At 34.5% G+C, this 25,324-nt stretch overlaps 1 protein-coding gene across 1 annotated transcript; it reads right to left on the minus strand.

The window, feature by feature from the left end:
• Positions 1-18,259: 18,259 nt before the first annotated feature.
• Positions 18,260-18,860, minus strand: LOC129242160 (uncharacterized). The gene is made up of 2 exons (XM_054878724.1): positions 18,492-18,860; positions 18,260-18,433 (listed from the first exon to the last, which is right to left on the minus strand). The coding sequence occupies exons 1-2, from the start codon at positions 18,858-18,860 to the stop codon at positions 18,260-18,262; spliced, it is 543 nt and encodes a 180-aa protein (XP_054734699.1).
• Between the last annotated feature and the right edge of the window lie 6,464 nt (positions 18,861-25,324).

The following is a 25,324-nucleotide window of genomic DNA, read 5'->3' on the forward strand; positions in this document are numbered from 1 at the left end:
CAAAAGTATTAGAGAAAAGTACTCCATACTTATTCGTATTGGGCTCTTTAAAAAATTCACGCTTCTTCATTGAGCTCGCGAAACTTTTTTGCTATTTTACTAAAGATAGGAAATGCGTCTTTAAAATGTTCCCTTTCTTCTTACGTGTTTCTCTTTAAGGCAGAAATTGAAGATTTTGTATCGTCTTTATTTTTTGCCCAAGTACGAGACTTCGGTGATAGTCTCAAAAATCATTGGGACGTCTTTTTTCGACCTACTACTGTTGGGTGCATGGATAGCTTCAGCCATAATAAGCCATTTAATATTCGGCTGCCTTAGCCGAATGGGTTGGTGCCTGACTACCATTTAGGCGTGCATAGGTTCGAATCTCCGTGCATGAAAATCAAATAATAGAAAAAGTTTTTTCTAATAGTGATCCTCCTTCGGCAGGCAATGTCAAACCTCCAAGTGTATTTCTGTCATGAAAGAGCTTCTCATAAAAAGCCATTTGCTGTTTGGAGACGGCTTAGGTCACTCCATTTGTGGATCACAAATAGAAGGAGGAGGTCAGCCGAACTCCTAACAGAAGTATACGCGCCAATTACCTATTATTCTTTTTTTTATATTTTGAACTACATTTGAATAAGCTACGGGGTCGCTGATGTAAATAAGTTTGAATCTAGGGTAAAATATTGGCCGTGTCTTTTTTCTAGGGCCGATGTTGCCAAACCACTCCTATGATTCTTGTATTTTTAAAACAAAAATAGAGGCAAATATGACATCCGTAATAAATCTGTTGAAGAGAATAACCAAATTAATCCAGAATACACAAAAAAATCTATTACTCCATACCGCGTAGACTTCAAGCTGTAATTGATAATAAAAGTTGTTGGGCATCTACTTTTTTTCCTCTTGTTCACTCCTCTCGGGAGCATAGGACCTCAACAAGACTCAGTCTTGCGTTGGTTTCGTAAATTTATTTGATTTCTGGCAGGTTGGATGATTAACCTGCCGCTACCAGTCCTAAATAATGGGAATGCCCACCTGTCGTTGCTAAGGAACAACGCCTCCTTAGTGCTTGGAGCGCCATCTGTGTTTTACGTTTTTCTGCCAAAAGGATCGCACAGGTGATTGACGACTTCGCTTTGGTGGTGTCTGCGCTATTACCGCGGTTGCCCGCTTCTTCTTGCTGGCGCCATTGATGCAATGTGTAACTGTTTTTTTTTTTTTTGCTGTTGCTTGGTTTAGCAGCCACAATGCAAATAATGCGCTGACTATTGTGCGGAAGTAAGGATGGAAACGAACAATTTTTGGGTTTGAGGAATGCGATTTTTCTTTGTTTTTTTTTTTCAGAAACAGGCAAAGTAGGTATATTTATAACGCTAGACTACCGCGGGCGCCTAAATAAATACCTTAAAATTTAAAAATTAGTAATAAACAGTTGCTATGTTTTAACTGTATCATTTAGGCTGCGGCGTGAATTCTCTGTGTGTTTTTGGTTTTTTTTGTATTTTAATGAAATAAAAGGATACTTTTTTGCATTTTATGTTTAGAAATTAAATAGAATAAAATAAATAATGTATCGGCATAATCTGTCTTTCCATCTTCGCAAAATATTATGAAATATAAAACACTTTACAAAATAATCGCGTCGGTATCAAATAAGTTGTGAGTGACTGTATGTAGGTATGTATATGAAAAACTCATGGTTTTCTCACGGACAGTTACGGCGGCGATAATGAAAAATAATTTCCGTTTTATCACTTCACGCACAAGAAGGAAAAACCAAAAATATTAAATACCGCAAAGCACTACAAAAACAATAGACTAGCATTTTTTTCTAAAAGCGGCATTGTAATGCCTTTAAATAAGTACCCTTACTATGAGTAATATACGCTGCACTAGAAATGTGAGTATTTTTTCCCATAATCGGGTATCTAAACGATCAGTTTCGCATACACAGTCAAACTTCGCTATATTGAACTTGTGAATAATATAGTTTTTTCTATTGCGAATCAACTTTAGGAATGTTGATTTTTAGTTCTGCTTGTAGTGGATTTTGTTATTATGGCGAATTTCCGTATAGCTAAATTTTTTTTAACTAATTTTGCAGCCTTAATTTGAGGTTTGAAGCGCTTTCAATCTCCTTGTAACCATTCATCTTTTTCCGGCTTACATTTTATCAAGAAAAGTATGCTTGTATGCCTTGGTAGAATCGCCAAATTTCGAAAATAGGAACTGGTGCCGGATATGTCAGTACCTATCAGTTTACTTTATTTTTACTTTACTTACATGCCACTACAATTAGCTAAGAAATGGCTCTACGTAGTATATGCATTTCTGTGGAAAACACTGTAATTGCTTCTCTTAATCTATCATAAATTTGTGTTGTAGTGGCAAAGTCGAAAAAGGTTATTCAACTTAAATTACTGTTGTTGCATTTTACTTTTACTAGAGTTTGTGTTGAGCAAAATGCTTTTTTATTTTCGCTTCCCCCATACACAAGGTGGTGCAAAATCAGTCCTTCAGTTTGGGTGTTGAATAAATTTTGTGCTAAATAAAGGCGAAAAAATATTTGTAGTGGTGGAAATCTTTATTTTGATCTTTCTACGCTCCATTAGTTGTCTGCTTGTATACTGCAGCTGTTTAATTCACAAGTGACAAATGTGATTGATGTACGACGCCATGCTTTCTGACAAGGTGAAGTATCTAGGTATTATCCTTGGCAGCAAGCTTACATGGAAGCCCAATATTGAGAAAAGAGTGGGGAAGACAACAATCGCCTTGTATGGGTGCAAGGGCGCAATTGGCAAAAGATGGGACCTTTCACCTAGAGTTGTTTTTGGCTATATATGGAGTCATAGTCTGGTGGAACTCACTGGAGAAGACGACATTGGTGAAGAAGCTGGAGAGAGTTCAGAGGTCGGCACTCATTGGAATTAGTGGGGCGCTTCGAGTGACTCCTACTCTGGCGCTCAACGCAATGTTAAATGTGCTACCCGTAGGCATCGCAGGCAGAATTGCCGCTACACCTACTGCAATCAGACTGAGGGGCTCGGGCTATAAGCTCAACCTCACTTATGGGCACTCAAACATCCTTAGAAACTTCGTGTTCATCCCTCTGTCAACGGATCAGTGTATACCCTGGTTTAGTCTAACCGGAACCTTCTCCACTCATATTGCGTCAAGGGAAGACTGGACGGGGGGCTACACTTGGGGGCAGGGTCTGGTGAACTTGTTCACGGATGGATCGAAGTTGGAAGAAAAGGTTGGCGGACGAGTCTTTTGAGAGGAGCTCCCCATCAGACTCAAGTTCAGGTTACCGAGCCACTGCAGTGTGTTCCATGCACAGATAGCCGCAATCAAGGAGGCAGCTGATTGGTTGCTCACATGCGTACTAACAGTCAAGAAAGTAAATATTTACTCCGACAGCCAATCGGCAATAAGGGCTCTCGCGTCAGTGATGATGCATTCGAAACTGTTCAAGGAATGCTTGACCTCACTTTCGACTGCGTCCGAATTCTTTGACATAAGCCTCATCTGGGTTCCTGGTCACAGCGACATTGCGGGAAATTGTGAGGCGGATGAGCTGGCTAGACAAGGGACATGTGAGGTGATTTCCCCGCGGAGGGAGAGAATTAGGAGAGACTTGGAATCACCTCGAGTCCTTTTTGCGCTGGATGTATGGAGGATGAGGTGGAATCAACTCAGCACCTTCTACTTAGCTGCCCTGTTATGGTGGGGCTAAGATCAAGGCATCTTGACTCTTACTTTTTTGCTGCGCCTGCTGGTATAGCTGGCGCTCACATTAAAAATCTGATGAATTTCATCAGCAGCACAAAGCGGTTGACGAAAACGCAGCATAGTCATCGTTCGTAAATCCAGACGATCCTAACCATCCCAGCACTACCTCTCCCCGCCCTTTCTCTGTATCCCATCGGTCTTTCTCTTTCACTTCACCTCCTTCATAATGGTATCACAAAGGACGAATCCATTATTCTTCGTCCAAGTGGGCTCATTCCTTGGGCAACCATACCAACCTAACCTAACGACGCCATTGGCACAAATTATAAATCTTCTGATAGGGTGATTAATTTTGCGCCACCTGTTATATAATATATGCGTAATTGGTGCTTGCATATTTTACTGAGTGTTTTGCCTAGCAGGAGCTCCTATTCGTGGCGTGCGACTTGATGGTGTTCCATCAATGGAGCTACTAACAATTTTTTGAGAGGAGTTTTTTCATGAGAGCAAAACATTTGCCATTGCCTGCCGAGGGCCGACTGCTATTAAAATAAATTTGGTGTTTCATACCCAGATATTGCGAGAGGTAGTCACGCATCAACCCATTCAGCTACGGCGTAATTTTCGATTCGTTATAGAGAAGTTTGACTGTAGTAAGCAGCTAGTATATGCTTAAAAATCTATTAAATATTTTTTTTTTTTAATTTTTCTTCAAACACATTTGTGCATAAAAATTTAATGAATGTGCTAATTTCATTTTATTTAGAATTAAGAGGCTTTCAATGTGTCGGCAAATCAAAGCGATAAGCCGTCAAAGCGCCGCTCAGCATTGGCGTTGCGTCTGCGCTTCATATAAATTAAAATTACTACGTGTAATGAATACATTAGCTAGATATTGAGGCAAGACGAAAAAAAATCTTACAGCTAATTGAATTCTGTTGGCATATATGAATGTATATACCTACATATGTATGCATATGCGCCATAGCTGCTTCAGCTAAGCAAAGTCAACAAGTTTATGCGTTATTTGATTTTCATTTGCTTTCGCACACACTTTTGGGCGCACAATTGAATTAAAAGCAAGAAGCAAACGGAATAGTTAAGAATAATTATATTACTGGAAGTAATGGACTGATGGATTCGTGCGTGTGTGGATGTGTGCGTGGTGTCTTTGTTATACATTTGACATTTGCAAATTGGCGTGTGGCAAAATTCAATTAGCTGTCTACGAAAAAGTGTGCGATATTCAAGAGGCCCACGGAGATTTGAAGCTAAAGGGGCAAGCATAAAAAATTAAGGCGAAAGAAATAGTTATTTTATTGTATCACTAAATAAAGTCTCATACTATTTTAACGAACCAGTGCAATAGTGCTCGAGATCAAATTATTTTCAATGGTGAATAGTGAAGTAGCTGCAAAAGCACACACGAGTTTTGTAATTGTTTTTAGTTCTTTTGAGAGTTAAGAGAAGTAATTATTTTGCTTACTTTGCATGCGCCTAATAACTTCCAAATGATTTCGATGAAGTTTTCTCTAAGCAGTAGCCAACGCCTATTGCGTAGTTGGATAATTTGGAAAGTTGAGTTCGCATTAGGCTGCTTCCACGAATTCGCCATATTATCCATGCATAGTGTATCCCTTCATAAGTGCGCGCAACTAAAAGCCGTAATCTGATACACTTTGAAACATCTGTCGTAAGAATTTTTTAAGAACAGATAAACCTGAAAACGTATTGCTTTTTTTCTGCATTTATGCAATATTTTCAAATTTTCTGAGGTAGTCTCTTACTGTTCCGAGTATAAACAGTTATCGATAATAATAATTTACTTGCTCATTGAATAATCTAAAAATGCAGTATATCTTATAGACTATAAAAAATAGATTAATGATAAAAAACTCAATTAAAAATAAATTAAACTCATAATTGAAGCGGAGCCGCGAATAACATTTTAAAGGCCATTTTTTGCAAAACGTGTTTTTTTGCAGATTTCCGTTACTATTACTCTCTTGCATCTCTAAAGCATCAAATAAGTTAAAATTTCGAACCATAAGGCAATTAAAAAGCAATTAGAAGAAGTCAGTCAGTGGAAGAACGTTGCAAGTTACACGCAAAATGAAATGATCTCAATTGTCGAAGGTAATTGATAAGTGTAACAGAGGTAAAAAAAGGAAATATAGTGTTGAAAAGTGGAGTGATAATAAAAACAAAAAGCTTAGAAATAGTGAAAATGCATATTTAACCAGGAAAAACAAAAGTATCCCTCAAAAAAAACGCCCCAGAGCAAATTTAATTTTATTTATTGTTTCTATTTAGGTTTGTGATTGCCGTTGCTATTTCAATTGCGAAAAATGTAGTGTTAGTCACTATTTTGACGCTCTCAAACAAAATTTATATAAGGATCCTAAATGCAAAATTACCGAAGCTATGGCTTCGGATTTCTACTGATGATCCAAACATACTAAGAGTACGAAAAAATCATAATATAGCAGAAACATGGTCATGCTATAATTTGTATTAAAAAAAAACGCAGAACTTGAAAAATTATGCAATGCCTCTACTTTGAAAGGAATACATTAGTATAAGTGATGAGAAAGAAGAGATCTCCTTGCAATGACGTCATACTTGCCTGAGAAGTACGCGGAGTTCTATAAATCGATCTGTAATAAATAAAGATAGTATATAAACCTTTTACTTGAAAGAGCACACTTACACGATGGTTTTTCGCCATATTTATGTAAAATTGATCGTGAAAACATTCGGAAATTAATATTTAAAAAGAAGTAAACAAAAAAGGTAGGTTGGAAAGTTATTGTGAAAAAGGGCTCAAAGCTATTTTCATAGTTTTTGGAATAATTTCATTTCTGTTTTGAACACATTTTTGTTTTGATACCGAAGTAACGTTTTGTATTAAATAAATAAACTGTAAGCATTGTATAATATACTCTTTATTTAAAAAAGAACAAATAATTATAATTTTTTGCTATAGTAACATTTTAAATGAGTTCCTACAAACCTCAATGGAACAACGTTTTAAAAGCCGTCAGTACCTATAGATGCTGTGCATATTGGAAAAACGTTTGAACTGCTGTCGCGTTTGGGATATGAAACGTTTTTCCACCGAAAAAAATTTTAAAATGACCGCTTACTTGTAATTCGAAATTAAAATTCCCAAATTTTTTTTCGTATAAGTTATTAATGCCATTGTTTTGAACAAGCCAAAAATTCAGGAACAAAAAACAATCACAAAGCCTCCAAAAAGGTTTTTTTCTTTCCTGTAAAAAAACGATTTTGGCATTTACAACGTTATTCGCAGCTCCGCTTCAATTTACTTATTTCGTTTTAATGCAGCCAGTGTAACATTTCTTAAAGTTTACATAGAAATAATTTTAGAGAGTACTTAGAAACTAGTTAAACAATTCTTTTAGTAACATTTTGAAGTAGTACTTTGGGAGAAAAAATCTAGGTCAATAAGATTTGAAAAGATATTAAATTCTCTGCATATTAAATTGAAACATTAGAAGCATAATTAGTTCTAACCACCTGTAACCAGAAAGTATCAAGCTCTGCTACGGGATATTCAGATTAATTTTCTCGAGTAGCAATGGGTAGCCAATCACCCCTCTTATGAAGTTGAAAACGAAAGTGAAGGAATGTGTTTTTAGATTAATGAGCAAGTACCGACTTTCATAGAACGGAATTGAATCAGTGAAATCCAAAGAATGCAAAGCATAACGCACAACCATTTCTGTTTCATACTTTTTTTCGATATTTATCTTTTTGTTTACGGTGTTGTGTACTTTATGCGATATAAAGAAATTTAATTGTCTATGAGACTGTTTTTGAGACTGTGAGACATTTTATGTAAAAACTTTGACATCCTGCACACATCCTCCTTCACTTATTCGTGTTGGGTAACCATTTAGTGTGTGGGCCGTGTTATTTTACAGCAATTACCTGAAATAAAAAAAGAAAAACATAATTAATTTGGCAAATCACTTTTACCATAAGTAAAAATATAAAACAACTCTAATTTTAATAAATATTTAGTTTATATTAAAATATGGCTTATAAAGGGGATCAGATTGGAGGCACTTTTCGAATAGGGTTTTTTGCCAGATCACGTGTGACGATTGTCAAAGTAAATACACACTTTTTTCCAGTAGTAATTCACATTTCACCATGGAAAAAGGGATCGCGGATTAAGGCATTGGAAGCCAACATTACTAAAGTTATTCACGAGATACCCTCTATTTCTTTCATTCCGTTGGTAAAATATTTTAACATTTTTATACAAGCCTTTTAAACTTTCATTCTTCTATCATCCAAGGCCATTTTCTGGAAAAATATTTCTAACATAAAAAAAATCAATTTTTTGAGTTATTTTCAAATCGGTCCTGCTCACGAAAGTCTGAATACTTTTCCGAAATATTTACGAAAAAAAAAATAAATTATGGAATCTCGGTCGAAAGACAGTAAGTTTTTTTTATTTTTTTTTTATTATATGGAGCTTTTTCATGGCAGAAATACTCGCGGAGGTTTGCCATTGCCTGTCGTAGGGCGACCGCTATTAGGAAAAACTTTTTCTTCATTTTGGTGTTTAACCGAGTGATTCGAAACAACGTTCTCTCTTGTAGTCACGCACCAACCCATTCGGCTGCGGCGGCCGAATCTTTTAACCTCACTACTGCTAAGGCGGAAAATCGGAAAAAGTGGCAGAAAAAGTGTTTGCTCTTATGGGATCAATACAGCAGTTATTCCACTGATTTCATTCAATCGTCAAATTTGTTACTAATATTTTAATAAAACAAAGTGGTGCAAAATGAATCATCCTATTAGAAGATATTGTAATTTTTGCGAACGGTGTCTTATGTCAATCATATTTTACACTTGCAAACTAGACAGCTGCAGTATATAAAGCTACAAGCAACTGAGAGCTGGGGTTCGAAAAAATATTGCCATCACTCACAATTTTTTATGTATTTGGTGAAAAATGTATTCAAAAGCAATTGGATGATTAATTTTGCGCCACCTTGAATAAAATAAACATTAGAATAATATTGCCGAGTGCAGCTACTTTGTAATCAAAAAAATGTTTTTTTCATTATAAAATAATATTCTTCCAAAGCGTAAAGTATAAAAATGTAGATTCTTTCAGTTTCCTATTTTTTATTCAAAATTTGCTTCTTTACAATTATATGTGAAAAAATTGCATAACCTAAATGTCCACCATGAGTACGTCTACAGATGAAATCTACCTCACAAACGATTCATGAATGCTTAATTGTTGAGAACGTCCAGGTAGCGACCGTAAAGGTGTTTCAGCAACACTTTTTGTTACAATAGAAAAATTCTCAACATAACAGACCAGTTTTTGGTCTACGACCAGTTTTTGGTCTATGACCAGTTTTTGGTCTGCCAGTCTTTTTTCTATCCTCGAAAGAACCAGTTTCTTGAAATTTTTTCATTGTCTTTGCGATTGTCTTCTTCTTTTCATATAAAGTTTCAATAATTTTCACGCATTGTTCCCTCGTATAAAATTGTATACCTGTCAACTTGAGAAATGTCAAAGATGAAATAGAAATTATTCACTACCGATATCTGGCCGTCACTTTGGCAAAACCTTTTATTTCTCAATGCCGCTTGTCGCGTTGACATAACCATTCTTAAAGTTTCAAAAGAAAAATCTTAGCAAATTTTAACCTTCTCCCGACTTCTTGTAAAAGATTTCCTACATCTTAAGGGTTTCCTTTTGATTCACGTTTTGATTTCAAATTTTGGCAAAGGTGCACGCGCGTAACCCACAAACACAAAAAGGATTAAGAATTTTCCTATGAAAAGTGAACCAGTAATCAAAAGCTCTTTTCCTTGTTTTACTTCATTAAGATTATTTCGCTTTTAACCCTTTTTATATGCACACTCCGTCATTTCAATGGCCAATTGACACTCAGCCATAATTTATTACTTTCTTCAATTGATGAAGGTGAAAATGCCGAATTCAAAGACTGGTTGAATGCCTGAGCAAAGGTATTGAAGTGTGTAAACAGGAAAAGGACCCACTTAAAAGTGATGAAGTCAGTTCGATAGCTGTTTACGCGAAAGCAGTAGCTAATCCACTGATTTGCAAATATATTGGTGTTTTACGTCTTCGGTTGTTTTATGATTATTTAGATATGGTTGAGGAGTATGCATAGTAAGTAGGTGCTTGTTCCAGTTTGAAAAGGGTAACTTTTCACCTTAGCTGTCAGTCAAAGATTATTGACAAAGTAACTGGGATTTTCTTGATTTATAGTGCAGTTACGCGTTTTGCATGCAATTACTAAACTACTTTTGGTTATAAAAAATGTGGGAGGTTAGGCCACTGTAGCAGTTTAAAATAATACATTTTTCGCTTTTCTTCAAAAATGCTCGCATACAATATAGAAATCAGACTCCAAGAGATGAGGGTGAAAAAAATGTTTAAGAACTTATTTTTCGTTTTTAGCCTAGCGCCTCCCAGTCGGGTGTGTGCCGGAACGAGTACGTTAATTGGGATTTTCTCGAAAGTAAATTTTTCGCAACAAATTTTTGCATGAAAATATGGAATGACCTTTTCGATATAATTTTTATTTTTTAATTTTCGGACGATTTGATTTTTTATTGATGTTTTATTTGTATTTCTTTTAATTTGTATTTCCTTTAAGATTTGCAAAAGTCAATATATCAAAAATATCGTACATATTTTTATAAATATTATTAATTTTTCCTTCCAATCGTTGCCATCATATATTATTGATTTATATTTCTTATTTGTGCCAACTCTGCCATAATTGTTTATATTTCATGCATCAGCTTTTACTTTTCACCGATTTTGCGTGATAATTAAATTACTTTTGCATTAACTCAAAGCACCTCCATCTTTAGCGCATATCTCGCAAAAGAGCTTTCGGCTTGGCAAAGTATTCTACTGGATATTTTGAACGACTTGGCACAATACAAAGTGAATCACGAGAAAATAAGTATGAAAACAAGGTTATACAATCCAAGTGAATTGGAACTCAGCAAAACACGGTAAGGAAATGAGTTACAAGTTTATGTTGTATATACAGTGGTGGGCATTAAAATTGGGACATATAGTAGGATTGCTTAAAAGAGTACGCTATTTTTTGCGCTATCCATAGTTGTTTTTGCTTTATGAAAATGAAGTTGCAGTGAAATTTTATATTCTAGTAGTTTTAACCAGTATTTAGTTGAGAGCAACTGAACTTCGGAGAAGGCTTAATACAGGATGCGTTAGTAAGCCTAAGTCGAGGGAGCATCGCATAAGTTTTCAAAATAGTTTCGTAACTGTTGAAGGCATGGAAGATAGTTCATACACGCTGTGAGCCCTGAAATCTAAAAGGTGTCACTTAAGTCATTCAGCGTATTGCAAGAAACCTATTTCAGACAACCAGAAGTTTGTATTTTTGACCAAATCAAAAATTGACTGCAGCTGATCTGAGGAAAGTGATTTTCTCACACTAGAGTAATGTGAGATAGCGGCCTGGACAAGCTTTCCTGCAACGTACAAGGAGTACATGTTTAACAAAATCCATTATGTACTCATGGCTGGCTACTAGAGGGATGGCTACTTCTGGTAGAACTGAATAAAAGTCACATTGCAGAAAATGTGAAAGTGAAAGTGTAGCCTATTTTGAAGCAGTTTGATATCGGAAGCTCTTAGATTTATTTCGATTGTGGTACAAATATATTGAAAGCAGTGGAATTGTAACATTTTGAATTTTTCGATCTGAAAACAAACTAAAACTCAAAAACTAATTTGTATATACCTGGAAAAAAATAGTGCTCGGGAAATGAGTTTTATTTCAGGCAAAACAAAAATTACATTAAATTTTTATAAATACTTTAACCTAAAAAAAATTATGTATTTATCATAAAACAAAAAAAAAGCAAAAAAAAAAAACAAGGAAACTAAAAAACTGATTATTATTTTTGGCGACAAATATAAAACTCATAAAATTGTGATTAAAACCGATCAAAAAACAAAAAATAAATAAATAAAATTATAAAAATAATCAATATTTTTGACAAAATATATAAAACTCGAATAATTATCATTATTTCTGATCAAAAAGAAAAATAACAAATAAAAACGAAATCTCATAAAATAAGTAAACTAACTGAAAAAATAACAGCTCAACAAATAATCATAATTTTTGTCGAAACATATGAAACTCAAAAAAAATATATTATTTCTGGTCAAAAAATAACTGAAAGAAAAATCCTCCAAAAATTTATATTATTTCTTCTTAAAAAAAAATAAATAAAAACCAATTAAATAATATTCAAACAATAATCATTAGTTTTGACGAAAAACTAAATACTTCTGATCAAAACAAAAAAAAAGAAAGCAAACAAGAAATCTTATAAAATAATTAAAATAATTCACAAGAATTTTTATCATTTTGAGATTATTTTTGAAGAAGAACACGAAACTAAAAAATTATAACTATTTCTGACTAAAAAAATAATAATAAATAAATAAATAAAGTAAAACTAAAATTTGTTGATGAAAAATATAAAACTAAAAAAATGATGACTACTTCTGATCCAAAAAATAAAAATAAAATACATAGGTATGTATACCTACATCAAATAAGTAAATAAAGTAATTATATTTTGACGAAAAATATAAAACTCCAACAAGTATGATTAATTCTGATCAAACAAAAAAAGAAAAAGAAGTCTCATAAAATAACTAATTTTTTGGACAAGCAAATAATCACTACATAGAACTTAAACAATTATGATTATTTTTGATTAAAACAAAATTAAGTAAAACTACAATTTTTTGTCGAAAAATATTAAAATAAAAAAACTGTTCCTATTTCTGATCAGGAAAAAAAACAAAAACTATTAAAAAATTTCATAGAACAACTAACAGTTTTGATCAAAAACATAATATTTTTGATCAAAAGCATAATATGTTTGATGAAAAAAAACAATCGAAAAATTAGTTTAATTTTTTATCAAAAACTTTAACTCGATATATGACTATATTCTCTGAGCAATACCATAAAAATCGGAAATTCTTATTGTGATTGATCGCATATTCTAAAATCTCAGAACGACGATTATATATAATTTTTTTGAACGGAATTATTACTGTGCCTCACATCGAGTGAAAAGCGCTTTTTAAGACAATCCTTCTTGCTTCTGATGACGTTCACTTGGTGGCTATACAGAGACAATGCTTTATTCTTTCACTTTAGACTATAAAATATATTTTAGTTTTTGTTACAAAGACAACTAATGTATTTATTAATTTCATCAGCTATAAAATTGTTTTTCAGAAATTGCGATTGCGAGGTAAAAACTCCGACCTCAAGCCAAAGCACAGTTTTTTTTTTTCAAATTTTGAATAAATACTTGAGTTAAATCGTATCTTTAATAAAGTTAAGTATAAAGTAATCACAGCAGGTACACAGCAAACGTTTACTAAGAAAAGTTACTTGAAAATTATTACGAAAATAATGCAAAAAAAGTTGAAATCTCTTTATTGTCTAAATATTTATAGCCTCAACTGTATATGAATATATGTATACCTAGTTGAAAGTATGGCAACTTTGTCAGCATTTCGATTTGCTAGCGATCTCGCACAGCAAATTGCACTTATTGAGGCCAGCAGTGGGAAGTTGAACAATCAAAGAGTCAGCCAGCTTTGCCAAGCTTTGACTGAGCCAATTGCTGAACGAGTGAAAGTAAAGCAGTCGAGGGTAATAAGCTGTAAGTGGTGAATGTGGAGAAGGCATCTTTTTGGTTGTTTGTGTTTTTTGGTTGCCAAAGTGTCGACAGGCGGTCGGGTCATAAATCATTTTGGAGTTACAGTCGCCAAAAAGTCAAAGTGTATGGAGTTCCTTTTTAGTGGTGGAAATAATAAAATTGAATAAGATTATTTTTTCTGTTAGTAAAGAAAGCTCGGGTTGTTATTCTACTGTATGTGAAACACAATTTTTATTAAATTAAAATTAAAACAAAATGCGTTATTAAAATAAATTATGTACTTGAAAACTCGCTGATCTAAGGCATCTTTGTGACAAAAAGTTCAGTCTGCTTGAAGCGGCGAATTGATACATTTCCTTAAATAAATGCAAGTTGTTACTTTCGTAAAAAAAACTAAAGGGTGTTTTTTTTTAGAAGTTAGGTTTTCAAGATAAAATAAAACGTATATAATTTAATGTTATGGCCAAGAATTTAGCTTTATTATAAAGATAAGGGTTTGCCATTATGTTTTAAAAATGATTTCGGGCAAGTGGCCGCCGCGGCTGGCTCGAATAAATTCCAGCCGAGAGGCCCAATTTTCGACCACTTTTTGCAGCAATTGGGGCCGTATGTCAGCAATAACGCGCCGAATATTCTCTTCCAAGACGTCAATCGTCTCGGGCTTATCTGCGTAGACAAGCGACTTCACATAGCCCCACAAGAAATAGTCCAGCGGTGTTATATCGCACGATCTTGGAGGCCACGCCACAGGTCCACGGCGCGAGATAATGCGCTCACCAAAAGTTTCCTTCAATAAATCGATTGTTGCGTTGGCTGTATGGCATGTAGCGCCGTCTTGTTGGAACTAAAGGTCGTCCACATCAACATCGTCCAATTCAGGCACGAAAAAGTCATTAATCATGGCTCTATAGCGCTCTCCATTGACTGTAACATTATGGCCGGCTTCATTTTTAAAGAAATATGGACCACTGATTCCCTCTGCCCATAGAGCACACCAAACAGTGACTTTTTGAGGATGTAACGGCGTCTCAGCAATGGTTTGTGGATTATGTTCACTCCAAATGCGACAATTTTGCTTATTGACATACCCATTCAACCAAAAGTGAGCTTCATCGCTGAACAAAATTTTCTTCGATGCGTCGCGCGAACCGAACCATTATTTTCGTAATAAATTTGCACGATTTGCAAACGTTGTTCAGGTGTAAGTATATTCATTATGAAATGGCAAACCAAACTGAGCATAAATCAAGTGACAGCTGTCAAAAAGACCATCTACGAAAAAAGTAGTGCCAACTTGAAAACCTAACCTCTAAAAAAACACCCTTTACTATACGTTTCCACTCTTCGGCACCACTGCAATTGCTCCCCATTTTCCATTTTACCTCATCTCATTAAGCAGCTGCACATGCCTCACGTCTCTCGCTCAACTATTTTATTGTAATCATTGACATCCATAATAAAATACATATTTGCCAACCACTTTGCTGCGGTCGCTTGGAAACCCAATTCTCTTCTCAAGCATGCCAAATAATTTAGTAAGTTTCCAAATAATTCCTTCTGCGTCACTCGCTAGTTTGCAACTGTGAGTGCAGCAAATATTTACATACCAAACAATTCTCTAGCATCTTCTTCTTCGTCGCTTCTACTTTTTACTACGTTTTCTCCCCATATGCAATTTCTCCACTTTAACAAATTTCAATTTTCAATTAGCAGAAATCCACTTGAAAATACTCATGCAATTGCACACACACACACAGACACACCCACTTGTACAGGATAAAGGTCACGCGCTGACAAGAAACAATATTGAGCGCAAATATTCCAATTGACATTTCCGCCTGCAACAGCAACAATTCGATTGTGAATTCAAAACGCATTTGGAAAACAAACAAAGTGTGTGGCTGTTGTTCAAAATTTAATGGAATGATTCTGAAAAAATATTTGTATTTACCTTGCACGTCACTAGGTGTTTGTATTTGTTGTTTGCTTGAGCTATTCATTGAAATGTGGCATTTAGAAAATGCTTTTAAGATATTTTCGGCGCATTTACACAAAAGTCAAGGTAATAAACAATTTGCCATGGCTGGCTGTATGATTCGAAAAATAAAAATAATACAACTTAATTCTTAAAAAAAATGTTTCGTTAGTAATTCATATGCAAATACATTCGCCATGCATACCTGCTGAAGGGCGAGTTAGGTGAGACATTTTGGAGCAGAATCGGCGCTGGTATACAAATTATTTACAAAGTTTTTAGATGAACCAAATGCTTTAAGGTAAAAATACCAGTGAAGTCTAAGAAGGATGGTAAAACCAAGATCAGCTTGGTTAGCTTAGGTTGAAATAGTTGCCTATAGATGGGGAACACTTGGACGAAAATAAAGAAATCGTCTTTTGTGATACCACTGTAAAGGAGGTAAAAAGGCTGTGAATAAAGGAGGGAGGAGGAGGTGGGATATATATTTGGTGCAGACAATCGAACGTTTACTGATTTACGGTGGTGTTAGCCACTTCGTGCAACTGATGAAATTCATCAGGTTTCTAATATCAACGAGAAACGAGAGATGAGAGCCAAGATGCTTAAATCTTCGTCCTGCAAAGGTGTTTAGGATCCCCCCTATCTCCCATGCAACTAACGCAAAACGGACTCGAAGTAAAACCGAGTCTCACAGCATGTATACCACGCATCCAATGTCTCGTAAAAGCAACCACTAAGTTCGAGACCTCAGATTTTGTTGCCTTAGCAGATTCCTCGAGCGTCTCCGATTCACTCGTGTCCAGAAAGATTTTACGACCTTACAAATTTGTGTACTTGCCTATGGCTCACTCAGTTGACACGAAGTCCACTTCTCCAGATCCTCGCAGCTCTCTCGTTTAGCTGGCTCCTAGTTTGGCTGTAACCAGTTATCCTTATATAGAAAAAATCAGATGCAAACGAAAGTCACGTCAGGCATTCCCTAACCAGCTTCAGGTGCACCATCATTTAGCCCAGAGCGCTGATTGCTGCTTGGCTGTCGGTTTTAACCACCGTGACAGATATTAACCTCCGTGAAAGTTATTACACAAGTAAGCAGCCAATCAAATGCTTTTTTAATTGCCGCACTTCTTCATGTAATACATTGCAGTGGTCCGGTAACCTGAACCTGAGTCTGGTGGGGAGCTATGTTCAGAATATTCTTCCGTCAACCCTTCCATCCAGTTCTGAGCCAGCCGTGTAAAGGTTTACCAGGTCTTACCTCTAAATACTGCACCTCCCCACTCTTCCCTTCAAGGAATGCAAGTCGAGAATATTCCGCTTGGCTAGAAAGTTAAAGTTCAGGTCATGCTCAGACTCAAATTCGAACTTAAATTAAACTTGAACTGGAACACAAACTCTAACCAAAATTGAGGTTCAAACTCAAACACAAATTCAAGTCCAGCTGAAAGTCAAAGTGAACGCCAATGTCAAGGTCAACTGAGCCTCATGCTTCCATTTAAATTTAAGATAAAAATTTAAATTAAGCTCAACCTCAAACCTCACCTCAAACTCAACTCAAATTGAAACTCAAACTAAATCACTAATTTTAAATTAAACTTGAGCTCAGACTCAAACTCAACCTTAAATTTAAACTCAAAATTAAAAGCAATCCAAATGCGAACTCAAGCTCAAGGTCAAATCGCACTCAAACTTCCATTTAAAATCGCACTCAGACTTAACGTGCAACTCGAACCCAAGCCCGAACTCACACTCCAAATTTAAACATAAATTAAGTCTAAAATTAAAACTTTAACTTGAACTTTAATTTAAATTCAAACAGAGCTCAACCTCCAACTTAATCTTTTGAAGCCGACAGCGAGGATTATCATATCAGCTGCCAATGAGGGTAGACGTATCTGCGAGTTCGCGAACTGCCCGGTTTTAGTTTTTTAATTTTATTTATAACAATTAAAATAAATTTCATTGATTATATTGTAATTCATTATCGTAAAATATATATGCGAGCGTCCTCCGTGATACCAAACTCAACTTAAATACAAGTCCAAATTCAACACAAACACAAGCTTCACTTCAACTCTAACCTCAAACTCAAACCAAAATATAAGTTTAAACTCAAATATAAATCGAAACATAAATTTAAACTCAAACTGGAGTTCAAATTACATCAATTTAAACTAAAACTCAAACATAATCTCTAACTCAATCTTAAACTAGGCTCAATATTAAACTCAATCAGATACTCAATTTCAATCTCAATCTCAAGTTCAAGCATAAACTAAAGCTTATACTTGAACTTAACCTCAAGCTGAAGCTCAAAAACCAACACAATTTCAAACTCATTTTCAATTTCAATCTCAAACTCAAACGCAAACCCAATCGCAAATTTAAGTTCCAAGTTCAAAGTCACTCCGATTCAAACTCAGTCTCAAGCTGATTATCAAATCTAAAATCTGACTTAAGCTCAAACTCAAATTTAAGCTCAAGCTTAAACTCGAACTCAAACTCAATGCACATTTAAGTTCAGGTTCAAACCCAAAGTAACTCCGATTCACACTAAAACTCAAACTCATTATCAAATCTAAAATATAACTCAAACTCAAATTCATAATGAAAAGAAAAATTAAACTGAATCACATACATTTGAAACCAAGCACTTATTCGATTAAATACCAAACGAAATCTATTCTGCCCTATCGATTGTTTGTGCTGCAGGAATATAAAATTTGAATATCTAGTACTTCTCACTAAGGCACAGCCAATAATCAACAAAAAAAAAAAAAATTAAATCCCTGAAGCCAATCAGCCAGAAGCATTAATTCGTAATTGTTGCATTGTTGTTCCTTTAAAGATGATTTCTGAAAACTTCTTGCCATTTGTGAAAAATTCGGTGGTGGCCTTGAAGGTAATATTTGGTAAATAGATTGCCAACTGTCGCCAATTTATTTGCAGGCAATCCAGTATTATTGGTGTGTACTAAAAGAAACCAAAACCATTTTTGGAATATAACAGATTACTGCATTGCATCACTTACGGCTTTTACGGGACATCGACGAGGGAAGTTCTTCATTTTTTTTAATTCTTTTAACACAATTTCCGCTAAATTAAAACGCTTGTAAGAACTCTCTAAGAATTTGCAACAGTCTATTCTTTCACGAAATATACGATAAGCAGGCCTACCCTCACGCGCCACTTCCATGCTCACAATCGATTCTGCATTGGTGAAATCTATTTTATGGACAGATTGACCGTTGACCGCACTGTGACCGTGACATTTTGCAAGTGTGTAGTTAAGTTCTGCTACCACAGAATGATTGTAGATCTTTGTATTGATGGCTGTAAATTGTTGAGTCAACTGAGAGGCCAAAAATGATTCAAATTGTGTAGTTTTCTTGATTCTCATTTTATAATTTAATAAATTACTCACCACCAGCCAACAGCTAAAATGCTCAACCAGTATGTATAAAAAAAGAATAAATGGATAAATTCTATTTTGGTTCATCACTTGATTGGTTTGCGAATTGTGCGAACTTAACTGATTAGGTGTTAGTAGATGCTTGGGTATTTCAAGACAACTCTTATTTATAAAACAATGAGACCTGCACATTTTACTTGTATGCGCATCCATTTATAGTAAATTATTGGAAATATTAAAATTATTTAAAAATATTTTATATTATTTAATGACTGGTTATTTTGGCTAAATGCACTCGTGTCTCTAATTGCAGCTCAGATAATTTTGTTTTCGAATATCTTTTTTACTAAATCACTAACAAAAAAACAATGATTTTAGGTAATAGAAACCTTTATTTTAACCTGCACGCGCACCGTTGCATGCCTGTTTGTACATTGCAGCTGTTTAGTCCACAAGTGTCAAATATGGCTGACGTACGACGCCATTTGCAAAATTTGGATATGTTCCGATTAATTGATTAATTTTGCACCGACTCGTACCGGTGAAGTAAACTCAACTGTCATAGGGTCAATTGTCATTGTTACGAGTTTTTCAAGAAAGAACCTGTACCACGAACTATTTCCATTTTTTATCTCTTCCAATAGTTTTTGTTTTACTAAATACTTTGCCATACAATCGTTAAACATTTAAAAGTCTAATGATAGTAAGAAGAATGTTTAGCATACCATATTTTCTAGTTTGAACACTATTTTGTAGTTACTGATTAGGGTACTGAATTTCGAATATAATAGTTCAAAATTCCAGACAAACTAACATCCGAGAAATATCTTCAACGATCCGGGAGGAAATATGGGAGTAAGCTTCAAGAAAAAATACAATATGAATATTTAATCTGCTTGAAACTCGATTTAACTATTTATGTTTTTGCGTTATGAAGCCTACTGATTCCGACATTCAAACTAAATTTTCGAAATTTTAAATAGCAGCTAAATTTCTAAAAATGTGAACATTCTATTTGCATGTATTAATTTTGTTAGCTCAAGGCGGCTTTAACAATAAAGGTTAGGTTAGGTTGAAGTGGTTGTCCATTGTAGGACATACTCAGGCTCGTGGCCCATTGTGATGCCGCGTGGGGAACTAGCCCCTATCCCTCCTGAAACCAGTGTGTGCTATTCAAAAATTTCGCAAGATCCTTAATTTCGACAGAGCCGTGATCTTCTAACTCGTTGAAGGAATGTCCGCCTAAAATGGCGAGTCTACGTCTGGATAGTGCAGGACAGTGACACAGAAGGTGCGGTATCGTCTCTTCCTCTTCCTCGATTAACAATAAAACAACAATTTAAATGCAAGAGGCCTCCAGCTCTCAAAATGAAGTTACGAAAGCTAAATGATTGGGAACCTCTGGGAGTTAAAATTTTTACAAAAAAAATTTGGAGATATTAAAGCATTTCGAAGGTTGCTAATTCGAGTTTAATTTTCTCATTTATGCTCCAACTAGGAGTTAAGAGGGTCTTATATACTCCTATATTTCAAAATTGCGGCCAAATTTCGAGAACATTTTTTTATTTCTTTATCCGAATTCAAAATGGCGGAAACATAAATACATTAAAATGTGAAACTGCTTACAATATTAAAGTCAAATATTTGAGGTTTTAGTAAGTCGGTTAAACTGAACCTTAAAAAAAAAATACTTTAACTTAAATAAAAAAGAATATTAAATTGTTAAAAAGAAGCGAAAATATTTGACCTAAAAAAACCCTATATCATAATTTTCAACTTGGAATAAATCTCAAAATTATAAAATTATTTTATTTTTTAGTTTCCGTTTAATTATTCAGCTTTTTTTTAGTTTTTCATAATGCTTCCTCAAGCCTGCCAATAAACAAATTTACTAAAAAACTTACGGCCATATAAGAAATACTTGGATTTCATATTGTTTGAGCTACTGCGTTTCCCACACTGGGAGGCTTTAACTTACAGCCTTGCGCCGCTTTAATACCAGAATCCTCTGCTATTTTGGTGATGGAGTTTTTAAGAGCAGTTTTTCCTATAGCTACTGCTTTTTGGCCAGAAAGGAAAAAAATTCACCCTAATTCTAATCCAGGAATTTCTTCAATGCGGATAAGAAATCGTTTGCCGAAGCGAGCTTCTACTGCCTCAACATCAGTCGAGCTGAAAAAAGATTCCAACCTATCAAACCTAGCCGCCTTCTAGTTTGCCTGGGACCTATCCTAGAGTGATAACGAATGAGCTGCGAGCTCTAAACATTACAAGTTTGGAAGTTATGACTTTGAGTCATTCAGATAAGACACAAAAAGCTATAACCATGTTTTCATAAATATATCGGATTTAAAATTTCGTATAATTTGGTCTTTGCTTTGCTCAAGTTTTTAAGCCCCAGAGTGGATATACTATAGCAAGTAAAATTCGACTTTCAAACCTGTTTCTTTTGTAATTTTTTCAACGCTTTTATATCGAAAATTAGTGAACGAATAACTTCTCACTTGGTGTCAGTAGCATTTTTCAAATTTTTCTTCTCCTGGCATTTCTGCATACATATATCCCATGCCCAAAAGTTTCGATCATACAATCGATCTACTTAATAGGTACTTTTGAAAAATATGCCATAGTAGTTGAAATGGTTGAAGTACCACTTTAGCACTCCGCAAGTAGCACTAAAGCAATTTGGTTTTTTCATTTACCATGAATGTTACATGTTGCTAAAACTATTCCTTATATCATAGCCAAATTATTACCTATTATATTACCATTCCTTAAACTATTTTCAATAAAAAAAATATATTTTTGTACTTTTTCTAGCTGTTTTGGATTTTAAAACACAATGGGTTTGAGTACTCACTCTGAAAATAATAATTTGAGCGGGAAAAAATATTACAGTTGAAATCACCCTTGTTTCGAAAAGACACTCGCATTTCGACCACTCTCTAAGCAAGTTTAAATCCTTTCGATTTTATCTCACTGTTAACTGGAAACTTCCAGGGTTTTAATTTTATATCTTTCAACTTATTTTTCAACATTCAACATTTCACTCAAACAAAGGCACTTAAAAGTTTATGAAAGTAATGGTTTTCTTTATACTTTCATTCGTAATTTTTTCTCGACCCTTTTTACTGTAATTTTGTAATTGTTTTTACGCCTTCATTTTCAATATGAACAAGAAAATTTTTCTTGAAGCGCACAACCGCATAGCCGCATTGCTGCCGGTTGTCAATTGGCTGAATCAGTCGGTTTATGGGTTGACAGAATTGATTTGAGCCTTGCAAGCCATTTTTTCTTCTGTTTTTATATTTTAATGGAGTAGATTGCAATCATTCTAGATAGGACTTGCTACTGCTAATAAACTACGCTCAGGGTAAAATAGTGAAAGGCATTTCGGATTGGCGCATAAGCCGGTTAGAGGCAATCTTTTGGCAGCCGCTGATGACACTGGTTTACAGCCAAAATGCACCAGAGACGCCGTTATGAAATTCCTATGTAAAATCACCGTCTGATTCCGAAAATCAAGGTTATTTTTTATTCTATGGTAACGTTTTTGAGATATTTACGAATTACCGTTATTTCAATAAAACAAAAAATTGGGCCCACTTAATCATATATATCTCGAAAACGAATTGAGCGATTTCAAAACCGTTTAAAGCTTTTAAAAGGTAATAAAATTTCCTATATACTGTGTGTAAAACACTTTTTGCTAGGTCCTGCAGATTCAAAGATAACGAACTATCATAACGGATTTTTTAAATTTTTTTTGTAAAAATATAAAAAAATTTGTATTTTGAGAGAAAGGATCTCGAAAACTGTTTACTTTTTCGTGTATTTTTTGTTTTCACTCTAAGCTCTGTTTTATTACAAAAAAAATAAACTTTGGTTAAACAAAATCGATGAACTAATACAAAAGTTACAAGCATTCAAGTAAATATATCCATATAGTAAAACTTAAGTACCCTACAAATAATAGCATATGTACATATGATTCTTAAACTATCTATTTAGGCGACATTTACACCAATGAAGTGGAGGGAACCAACTTGCCATTCAACGGACTGCTATATTTATATTTGAGGTTGGAAAGTCTAGAAAAGTAACCTATGCGAGCATATCTACAGTGTCATTACCAGAACTAAATTCAACGGAAGCTACATTGCCAGAATCAAATTTAACTTTAGTTTCGGCTCCAGTTTCATTGTCAACAGCAGTATCTGATTACGCAGCATCATGTTGTACTGAATTGCAAACGGAAAACGAAAGAAACCCTTTGTCACAAGCACAACTCACTGATTGGATAAGGGATTTGGAATTGTCAAAAGAAAATGCCGAACTACACGCCCCTCGTATGCAACAATTTAAATTTGTTTCATCCGATGTTAAGGTAACATATTATAGGACTCGTCACGAACAATTCTCCCAGCACTATACGAAGAAGGACAGTGTTTGTTATTGCAAAAACATTGCTGGTCTATTTAAACAGTTTGGTGAATCATATGATTCAAAAGAGTGGCGATTGTTCATAGACGGCAATTAAGGCCGTATTATTGCATATTGGCAACCAAAAGCCATCTATCCCGATCGCGCATGCAGTAAATACGAAGGAAACATATGAGACAATGCAAAAATTGCTTAAATTCATTAAATACGAAGAACATGATTGGAAAATATGTGCCGATCTAGAAGTCGCTGGAAAGCTATGTGGTCTACAATCTGGATACACAAAATACTGTTGCTTTCTATGCAAATGGGATAGCCGAGCACGTCAAGAACACTACATCATAAAGGATTGGCCAGAACGAATCGAGTTTCAAGTTGGGGTGGATAACATAAAATACTCACCACTTATAAAAAAGGAAAAAATAATTCTACCTCCGCTCCACATCAATCTCAGCCTTATCAAAAACTTTGTCAAGGCTTTGGACAAAGAAGGCGAAGCTTTTCATTATTTGAAAACAATCTTTCCACAGATTTCAGAAGCAAAAATATAGCAAGGGATTTTTGTGGGGCCGCAAATAAGGAAAATAATGGCCAATACCCATTTCAAAGAACTATTGTCACCAGTGGAGGCAGCGGCGTGGGACTCTTTTGAAAAGGTCGTTACTTCTTTTTTAGGCAAATACAAAAGTCCTAACTTCGAGATGATAGTGAACGATTTAATCAAAAACTATGCAGAAATGAGTAAATAAAAAACACATATAAGACCGTTTTCTCAGTTAACTTTAAAACTAAACAAAAAATTTGAAAGCAAATTTTTAAATTTACATGAGAATATATAGCCCTTAATCTGAATTTATTGCCCTGCTCCGAACAAACAAGAACGACCAAAATTTGTTCTGAATTGGAAGATTAACCCAGCCTAAGAAAATTATATGCTAATGTGTCACTTATGTATTTATCTAATTCCCTTTTTAATTTTCTTTCAGGAGTAAATATGTCTTTAAAAATTCATTTCCTCCACTCCCATTTAAATTTTTTCCCGCAAAATCTTAGCGACGAGCACGGCGAAAGGTTTCACCAGCAAATGAAAATGATTGAAAGTCGGTATCAAGGATTCTGGGATGTCGCTATGATGGGTGACTACTGTTGGTTTCTCATAAGAGAAACCGATCCTTATATAAATTTGCGTCAAAACAAGACACATAACTTTTTCAATTATAAAATAAGATCATAGAGTTAAGACAGAGTCATATGTACATATGCTATTATTTGTAGGGTACTTAAGTTTTACTATATGGATATATTTACTTGAATGCTTGTAACTTTTGTATTAGTTCATCGATTTTGTTTAACCAAAGTTTATTTTTTTTGTAATAAAACAGAGCTTAGAGTGAAAACAAAAAATACACGAAAAAGTAAACAGTTTTCGAGATCCTTTCTCTCAAAATACAAATTTTTTTATATTTTTACAAAAAAAATTTAAAAAATCCGTTATGATAGTTCGTTATCTTTGAATCTGCAGGACCTAGCAAAAAGTGTTTTACACACAGTATATAGGAAATTTTATTACCTTTTAAAAGCTTTAAACGGTTTTGAAATCGCTCAATTCGTTTTCGAGATATATATGATTAAGTGGGCCCAATTTTTTGTTTTATTGAAATAACGGTAATTCGTAAATATCTCAAAAACGTTACCATAGAATAAAAAATAACCTTGATTTTCGGAATCAGACGGTGATTTTACATAGGAATTTCATATCGGCGTCTCTGGTGCAGAAAAAAAGTTGAAATTTGTGATCCAGTGTGATTGGTGAGAAAAATGGATTTGCTGGAATTGTCTATGTAGGAAAAGATCAAAGCATAGTTTGATATAAAAAGTTTTACTTCAAATTAGTTGCGAAGTCTTTAAAAAACTTGGATATTTGACAACGAAAGCACCACTGCCGGATTAATACTTTTAGGTATTGAAGGAATGATCGATTTCATGTCAAGTGATCTAAGTATTTTGAA

The sequence above is a fragment of the Anastrepha obliqua genome, chromosome 3 (genome assembly GCF_027943255.1).
Source record: "Anastrepha obliqua isolate idAnaObli1 chromosome 3, idAnaObli1_1.0, whole genome shotgun sequence".
Classification (NCBI taxonomy): domain Eukaryota; kingdom Metazoa; phylum Arthropoda; class Insecta; order Diptera; family Tephritidae; genus Anastrepha; species Anastrepha obliqua.

What these genes read in the sequence shown, in the direction of transcription:
- LOC129242160 (XM_054878724.1), bottom strand. Translation starts at nt 18,860, where the DNA reads ATGAGAATCAAGAAAACTACACAATTTGAATCATTTTTGGCCTCTCAG. An exon ending in GTCGATGTCCCGTAAAAGCC is followed by an intron (nt 18,434 to 18,491) that starts GTAAGTGATGCA and finishes GGTTTCTTTTAG; the next exon opens with TACACACCAATAATACTGGA.